At 42.0% G+C, this 9,120-nt stretch overlaps 1 protein-coding gene across 1 annotated transcript; it reads left to right on the forward strand.

Moving 5' to 3' along the window:
• Positions 1-2,364: 2,364 nt before the first annotated feature.
• On the forward strand, positions 2,365-9,115 carry LOC102742537 (NADH dehydrogenase [ubiquinone] 1 alpha subcomplex assembly factor 4-like; the record flags this gene model as incomplete). The annotated part of the gene is made up of 3 exons (XM_081810913.1): positions 2,365-2,600; positions 3,130-3,233; positions 8,924-9,115. Coding segments are annotated over exons 1-3 (507 nt in total), but the record flags the coding sequence as incomplete, so codon positions are not given.
• Positions 9,116-9,120: the final 5 nt, after the last annotated feature.

Consider the following 9,120-nt stretch of genomic DNA (forward strand, 5'->3'; position numbering starts at 1 on the left):
TTACACGCTGCGAGCTGTATGTCTCACATGCTACTGTGAGTATGGTAAAATTTCTATGAAAATGAATTTTTTACTTTCAAAATATTTTAACAGGCAGTGAGTAGAAAGTGCTACCATAACTGTTGAAGCTCCTGGACATAATGAGGGAGAGGAAAATTTCTTGGCATCCACACAACTACGAATATCTGGGCTATAAAGCACATTGATATAGGCATGCTTAAGTCTCAAAGATGGAAATCTTGGAGCAGCCTGCCACCCTCAGGATAACTTCCCAACTAACTCTACCAGAGAAAACTGGCTTTAGCCTCTATCAATTTCAAAGGCCCAGTAAAAACACGTTTCATGATAATCGATGGTGGAAGCTATGTTCCTTGCAGTACTTTGGCTATGATTAAGTATTATATTTAATAATTACATCAGTTTTCTTTAAATAAAATTTCGCCTTTCTTTTATTCTTTTTTAAAAAAATTATTTTTATTCAATTATCTTTACATCAATTCTTTCCCTGCTTTTCACTGGTTAAAAACAACCAACCAACTTAATTTTCCTCAGGAGAGCTGAGAACACTAAAAACAGATCTTACAGCCACAGTCTGTGGAAAATATGGTAACTTTGGAAACCCTGCTACTTCCTCGTGGGTCCTTTTCATGGATTAATGACATTTCTAAAAAATCATAAATAGAAGGAGCAACACAGTAATCTGCTTAGAAATGGGGAGCTGGAGGAGGCAGAAAGAGAGAGAAAATGTGTAACACTGGTGTTTTTTTCTAATATCTTACTGGCTATTCCTTTCATTAAGTTACAGAGAAGTCTCCCTGACTTAAAAAGAATGAGAAAGGCAGGACGAATGAAAAACAAGCTAGGGAATGACGCAGTGACTCAGAACTTAATAGTATACACAAATAACACAAATTGGTATAAAAAATAAACAGAAGAGAAAGGACAACACGACTGAAACCAATACTGATGTAGGAAAGAACGTCAGGGTTTGGAGCCGAGGACCAAGAAAGAATTCTTGAGATGTCTTTGGTGCAAAAAGGTGATTTTATGAAAGCACGGGGACAGGACCTGTGGGCAGAAAGAGCTGCTGCACCGGGGTCATGGCTGATTATATATTTTCAAGTTGGGAGGGGGTTGGGGATAGTGTAAGTCTCTAAGGAATTTTGGAAGCCAGGTTTCCAGGACCTTGAGGGGGCTAGCTACTGTTGGGAAAAGGTCATTCATTACCGTCTAATAAAGCCTTAGTCATGAGACCCTTCAGATGTATATTGGTGGGCCATACGCTTGGGGGATGATTGCCAACATGTACCTTGGGGGGTTTAGAGATAAAGGAAGTTTCCAAAGGAACTTTTATATGTTAAAGTAGACTTACAGGATCCTGGTGGTGGGGGGAGGGGGTCGGGCTAGGGTTGCCTTTTGCCCTTAGCATAGTATTAACATCGAGGCAGTTGAGTCCCTAGAGGAATGTCACTCTGCCTGTTTCAAGGACTTGTCAGTGGGCTCTAGGTAGTAAGGAAATTTAATAATTTTTCTTCTGCCTTTGTTTCCCACATCAATACAATCAAGTCAAATTGCCTTAGGAGAGCAGGATGTAAAAGATCTAGGAAAAAGAGAACAAGGTAGTCCAGAAAGGCATCAGGCAAGGGCACAGGAACATAAAGGGCATTTAAATATACAAGAGTGAGAACAGATACTCGTCGGGAAAGAATACACTTTATCTGTTTTTGAGATTTTTATTATTGTTATATTTTTGAGATTTGTTCCTATTTCTTTAAGTCATCTCTGCACCCAACCTGAGGCTCGAACCCACAACCCTGAGATCAAGAGACCCACGCTGCATCCTGCGACCCAGCCAGCGCCCCCAAAGAATACACTTTCATTATTTTCCTCTCAGGAAACAGGAAAAGGGCGATTTAGGACCTTCCCTTATCCTGGTGCACTTAGTTCCATTTTTATTGGCTTTTCTTTGGCTACATTGACCTATGAAAGGATTTCAAGATCAATTTCCTTACGACTTTGATTCTCTACTCAGCCGGCAACTTCAGAATCACGTGGAAAGCTTGAACCAACCGCGGTGCTCGCTCCGGGGGAATTAAATCCCAAAGTCTGAGGTGAGGCCTGGCCTGGCACTGTTTTAAAGCTTCCCGCCGGACTGCCGGAGTCTGCAGGGGTGAGAACCACCGCGGGTCGGAGCCTAAGCCCCGCGTCCTCTCGCGGAAAGCCGCTAAAGTTCGGCGCAAACCTGGCGCCCACAAGGGAGGCGCTCCCTTTGACACGCTCAGGGCGGAGACGCTGCGTGCGCCCTCCCGACCGCTAGGGGGCGAGCCACGCGCATTTAGAGCCCATTTTCCGGTGGGTAGCCGGGTCGACTCCACAGTGCGCATGCTCGATGCGTCCCGGAGGTCGCCAGCGCGGGTGTTTTCCCATGTGCAGCGAGAAGCAGAGAACATCATGTTGTAAGGAGATGGGGGCCTCGGTGTCTCGCGCAATCAGGAATTTCAACCTAGAGAACCGGGCGGAACGGGAAATCAGCAAGATGAAGCCCTCTCCCGCTCCCAGGCACCCCTCCACCAAGAGCCTTCTGCGAGAGCAGATGAGCTGTAAGTGGTGCAAGGGCACGTCGGAACTCCGCGCGCGGGCTCCCGGGGCGGGCTGGGCGGTTCCGCGCCGGGGGATCTTGGTCCCGTGGCAGGGGTAACCGGGGTCGGCGGCAATGACTCGTCAGCAGAGCGCGGCAAGGTGGAGCCCCCAGGCCGTGACATTGAGAGAGTCCCACGGCGCCCGCGGTGGAGTGACGGCTCCTCCCACTTGGTAGTTCCGGAGACGGCCGCCGCTGCCCCAGCTGCCCCGGCCCTTGGAGGCTCTTATCTTTACTGTCTACCGACTTGCTGCAGGGAATCCCAAAATGGAAGGGATCATGTTCTTCGGAAGTGCTCTCTGGGTGTCTTCACAGAACGATGAACGCCGAGCCCGACCTAGCATTTTGATTTACATGTACAGTACTTCCCGTCTTGTCCGAGTGATTGTTTATTAAACAAAAAATTAAAAGTGGCTGTCTTGCGTTGTGTTAGGATCTTAGAGGAACTTTTCTTTGGTTTTAATATTGTGACATTCTTTTTCTTTTCGTAGGCCATCCAGAAATTAAGGGAGAAATTGCTAGAAAAGATGACAAACTGCTGTCGTTACTAAAAGATGTGTATGTTGATTCCAAAGATCCGGTGTCTTCTGTGCAGGTAGTGTGTGTTTTAATTCAGCAGATAAGTAATTTAACTTTTTTGTGCTCCAGGAAAAGGATCAAGAGAAGTGTGGTAGGTAGTAAAAGACAGTGAGTGCTCTGCACGTTTAAAATTGTCAATGTAGTTGTGACCAGATTACAGTGCATTGGCAAAACTTAAGCATAGTGGTGATATTATTTCACAATTTATAGGATTTGGTAAAGTACTTCTAGTGGTTGTCATTTGAGTCACCAAAGGAAAGCTTTAATACTGTTTTCTTATCCTTCAGTGGATTGAGTTTCGTTCTAATCTGAGGGATTCCTTTAGTGTTGTGTTGTTGGTGTTTGTTTTTTTGTTTTTGTTTTTTAAGGATATATTCAGTTAGGAAATGTAAAAATTGGGAGATTACGGAATACATTGGGAATCGGAACCTATATGTAAATCCGTATATAAATGCCACGCACAAGTGCTTTGTATATAGTTATGAACAAAGCAGACCTACTCCTTGCTCTCAGTGCTTAGAATATTGTGAGGGATACAGAGATTAAACAGATGAGCAACTGTAAGTACATAATTACTGATATGTCTGTGAAGGACAAGTATAGGGCAATGTGAGTACATCAGAGGGATCTGTTTGTGATTGGACGGGGTGGCTTCTGAGAAAGTGACATTTAAGCCCCAGCCTGAAGGATGAGTCTGAGTTAACTAGATGAGTTTGTTGGGGCAGGCAGCTTCTAAGTAGGGGGAAGAGTTTGATTAAAGGAGAGAAGTGCCAATGACAACTCCCAGATTTCTTTCCATTCTAAAGTTCTCTGGTACTCTGTCTACATAGGCAATACTGTTTGCGCAGATAGAGTTATTAATATAATTTTCATTAGATAAGTGAAATAAAGTTCATGTAAAATAAGGTTTGTGAGTTGTTGCGTGTAATAGCATTTATAGGGTTCATTTATCACCAGATGTTCCCATAAAAAAGAAGTGTTGATGTTCATGTTCTTGTGTTGAATACTTGCATCAATAACAGGTGTTGAATAATACTTCCAACTGTTGTTTCTCATGCTATACTAAATCATGCATTCAAAAATTGGCCCTTGGGGAGTGAAAAAAATTTAACAGTTTTTACAAATACAGTTACCTAGATACAATACATAGATACACAGTGGTATTAAAATTTTATGGGGTATTAGGAAAAGTCTAAAACGACTCATGCCGGGGGGAACGACAATGAAAAAGTTGAAGTACCTATTTATGTTTTGTCCCCTTTTCTCTTTTGGGTAGTTCCTAGTTTTCTTAATGATCTGTGATGTCTCTAGACATTAGTGATATCATGTCAAATAATTTATTTTTGTGTGGCTTTTTAACTTACTGCTGTTCAGAATTCCGTCAAATATGTTGGCCTTTTTGTTCTTCATGGTATTGGAAGTCTGGACTCAACTCTAACATGAAAATGGTTTTCTGTATTTTCTTTCAATACTTTTATGACTGTATATTTTATATTAAAATCTTTATTTGGCAATAAATGTTGTGTTTGGTGTGTGGAGATCTTTTCTCCTAGATGATCAGTTGTCTAAATACAATTTATTGAATAACCCAGTCTTTTCTCCACTCACTTAAATACTAATACATACAAGCCTGTTTATGGATTCATCAGTTCTAGTTATTTTTCTATTTTGACACTAGGATCATATTATATTAATTAATGGAGCTTTGTAATGTGTCTTGATATCTTTTTCCCCAAAAGTTTCATGGCTGTTGTCACACTTTTTTTTCCCCCCAGATGAACTTGAGAATCATATTGTCAGGTTCTTTAATTAGTTAATTAAAAAGATTTATTTATTTGAGGGGCGCCTGGTTGGCTCAGTCGTTAAGTGTCTACCAGGGTCCTGGTATCGAGCCCCCCATTGGGCTCCCTGCTCAATGGGAGGCCTGCTTCTCCCTCTCCCACTCCCCCTGCTTGTGTTCCCTCTCTCGCTGTGTCTCTTTCTCTCAAATAATTAAATAAAATCTTAAAAAAAAATATTTATTTGAGAGCGCGCATGCGTGTGCTTATATGCGCAGGGCGGGGGGTGGTGCGGTGTGGGGGGGCTTGGGGGTGGCATTTCTCAAGCAGACTCCCCCCTGAGTGCAGAGCTCTATGCAAGGCTCATCTCACAACCCTGAGATCATCACCTGAGCCGAAATCCAAGAGTCAGATGCTTAACTGACTGAGCCACCCAGGCGCCCCTCAAATTGTCCTGTTCTTTAATAAGTCTGATTTGGATTCTGAGTGTAATTGGAATGTATAGGTTAATTTGAGAATTAGCATCTTTGTATTATTGAATCTTTGGGGGATAGAGGGAAAGCTGTTACTGTGGGATCTTTTTTCACCCTAAGTTTTTAAACTATTTATTGCCAGTATGTCAAAAAGTGAGTAATTTTTGTATTGCAGCTACCCACATTGCGAAGTTATTATTAGTTTTACAGTTGATTCTGTTATTTTTCTGAAGATAATCTCTATCATCTGCATAGAATTACAATTTTCCTTTCTAATATTTATGCTACTTTTATTGTTTGTAGCATTAACATAGTGAAAGTTGGTAATCTGTCCTATTCTTCCTTTACATAGGGTGCCTCTGGTGTTTCAGCATTAATTATAATAAAATGATAAGGTTTCTGATTAAAAAAATACTTCTATCACATTCAAGACTTTAATATGCTAAGAGTTTTTTAATCAAGAGAGGATGTTGAATTTTATCGTTTTTTTTAAGTGCCATAATTTCAGTATTTAATATTAATCAGAAGGGAAATTTGAATAAAAGTAGATATGGAGTAGAAGAAGGATTACCTGGGAATATAAAGTTAAGAGAAGCTTTGAGTTTTGGAAAGTGAAGAAGTTGGGAAGAGTGTTTCAAATCAAAGTTAACAGTATAAAGGTAGGAGTGTGTGATGCCTTTAAGAACAGTTAGAGTTCAACAGTCAGGGGAAGGTGTGAGCAATACATTTGGGAGAAATGGGATAGGATAGAGGTAATAGGGACCCAATCATGAAAGTCATTATTTGTTGTGCTAAGGAATTTGCATTTTATCTTGAGGACAGTGGGAAGTCTTTGAAGAGTTTCACGTCATATTGGCTTCAGAATGGGCTGGGAGGGAACAAAATGCATTTTATGCAGTCATAGGACACCATTTGGGAGGCTTTTGTAGCTGTTCCCACAAGATTGATTGGCTTGGACTAGAGTGATGTCGTGACAGGGAGAGAAGTGAATATGGGTTCAAGAGGGACTTAGAAGTCACTATCAAGGGGTGCCTTAACCTTAGTTAGTTAAGCGTCTGCCTTCGACTCAGGTCATGATCCCAGGGTCCTGGGATCAAGTCCCTCATTGGGCTCCCTGCTCAGCGGGGAGCCTGCTTCTGCTTCTGCCTGCAGCTCCCCCTGCTTGTGCTTGCTCTTTCTCTGTGTCAAATAAATAAATAAAGTCTTAAAAAAAAAAAAAAAGGAAGTAGTAGTCATATCAACAGGATTTGGTCATTGATTGTGAGGGAGAGGGAGATGTTAAGTATAACAGAAGCTTTAAGTTTTGGAATGGGATATGGAGGGAAGTGATACTGGTCACGGGAGATGGAGAATATGGGGATAGAATTGGATTTTCAGAGGAAAGGGTTAAGTTCAGTTTTATGTTGATTTTGAGGTGATTGTAGATTTAAAAAAAATTTTTTAATATTTTTTAGTTTTTTTTTGAGAGAGAGAGAACGTGCATGCACATGTGTGAGCAGGGGGAGGGGGAGAGAGAGAGAGAGAATCCTCAAGCAGACTCCCTGCTGAGTGCAGAGCTCAATGTGTGGGTCTGGATCTCACAACCCTGAGATCCCAGCCTGAGTCGAAATCAAGAGTTGGATGCTCAACCAACTGAGCCACCCAGGTGCCCCATTGAGGTGCTTGTAGGTTATCCAAGTAAAGATGCCCATTAGGTATTTGGGAATTTAGATCTGTAAGTAAGAAGAAAGGTCTAGGTTTGAGATCACCTTTGAAAGTTATTAACATGTAGGTAGTAATGAAGTCCAAGGGGTGTGTGGGATTATTTCAGTAGAATGTAAACAGTAAAAAGAGGGCCTGGGCCAGAATTTGGAGCACGCTGACCTTCAGGGGGCAGCTGAAGGAAAACAGTCTACAAGAAGAAAGAAGGAACCACCGGAGAGACAGATGGAAACCTAAGAGAGGAGTGTCATGGAAACCAAAGGGAGAGATGATTATGGGTGTGTTGGGTGGTCAACAGCATCAGATGCTGTCGTGAGTTCACATAAAGCCTAAAAATTGTCCTCTGCATTGAGATCTAATCCTGGATTGGAGATCACAAATCATCAGTTATCTTGAAGGCTCAACTAAGAAGGAAACTGGCCATAAAAGAAGTGTTGGTTCAGGTTTGGTGGGCATTTTTTTTTTTTAAAGATTTTATTTATTTATTTGATAGAGACACAGTGAGAGAGGGAACACAAGCAGGGGGAGTGGGAGAGGGAGAAACAGGCTTCCCGCTGAGCAGGGAGCCCAACGCAGAGGTGGATCCCAGCACTCTGGGATCATGACCTGAGCCAAAGGCAGATGCTTAACGACTGAGCCACCCAGGCACCCCTTGGTGGGCATTTTTAAAAGGTAGTGACTTACAGCATTTTTATACTTTGACCAAATAGCAGCAGTAGGCAGGGTGCAGTTGAAAGAAAAAGGAAAAAGGAATGATTGGCATAGCCAAGTAATGAACCACACACAGAGCACAATGCAAGGATCGCACTTGGTTGGGACAGACAGATGGAAAGATGGGTATGCATATGTTGTTTTGGGTCTGTTGGGTATTGGAAGCACAAGTTTATTTTCTCTCAAGAGGCACGATCTCTAGCAATATTTGAATTCATTTAAGGTGTTTGGAGGCATTGGATATGAAATACAAAACTAGGAAATGGAGTGGAGATTTTCGAGTAAGCTCTTAGGGCAGCATCAGAATTCTGCCCTTGTAAGGCAGTTTTAATCTAATCCATTCATTTTTGTTGTTCTTTTTTTTTTTTTTAAAGATTTTATTTATTTATTTGATAGAGAGGGAGAGCACAAGCAGGTGGAGTGGCAAGCAGAGGGAGAGGGAGAAGGAGGCTCCCCGCTGAGGAAGGAACCTGACGTGGGGCTCGATCCTGGGATCATGACCTGAGCCGAAGGCAGCCGCTTAACCGACTGAGCCACCCAGGCGCCCCTTTGTTGTTCTTTAATATACATGAAATAATGCGATGAGTGGATGGTATACATTCAGTTGTTATTTTCTAGAACTACCTAAATTTCTTTTTTTTTTTTTTTTTAAAGATTTTATTTTATTTATTTGAGAGAGAGAGAATGAGAGGGAGGAGGGTCAGAGGGAGAAGCAGACTCCCTGCCGAGCAGGGAGCCCGATGCGGGACTCGATCCTGGGACTCCAGGATCATGACCTGAGCCGAAGGCAGTCGCTTAACCAACTGAGCCACCCAGGCGCCCAAACTACTTAAATTTCTTAATGGTGATTGAGCTATAGTTATGTAATGGCAATGGGGCAAAAGTACCATCAAACTATGTGTCATTGTAATGAGAAAATGTAGTTTGGAGAAGCATGTGTAGTATTTATTTGAAGTAGTGGGGATTTGAGAAGTGTGGAAGTCGTTGTCAAATCTTTTCTCTCTCTAGTCTTGAAAGACTTTTGTTTTTGTTTTTGATACTAGGTAAAAGATGGTGGAACACGTCAAGAGCCAAAGGAGTTCAGATTGGCAAAAGGCCGTGACTTTAACATGATGAGTATCAAGAACATTCCCAAAGGCAAAATTTCCATTGTAGAGGCATTGACACTTCTCAATAATCATAAACTTTATCCAGAAACATGGACTGCTGAGAAAATAGCAGAAGAATACTATCTAGAACA

This window comes from Leptonychotes weddellii, unplaced genomic scaffold (genome assembly GCF_054177405.1).
Source record: "Leptonychotes weddellii isolate Sample4059 unplaced genomic scaffold, ASM5417740v2 HiC_scaffold_4344, whole genome shotgun sequence".
Classification (NCBI taxonomy): Eukaryota; Metazoa; Chordata; class Mammalia; order Carnivora; family Phocidae; genus Leptonychotes; species Leptonychotes weddellii.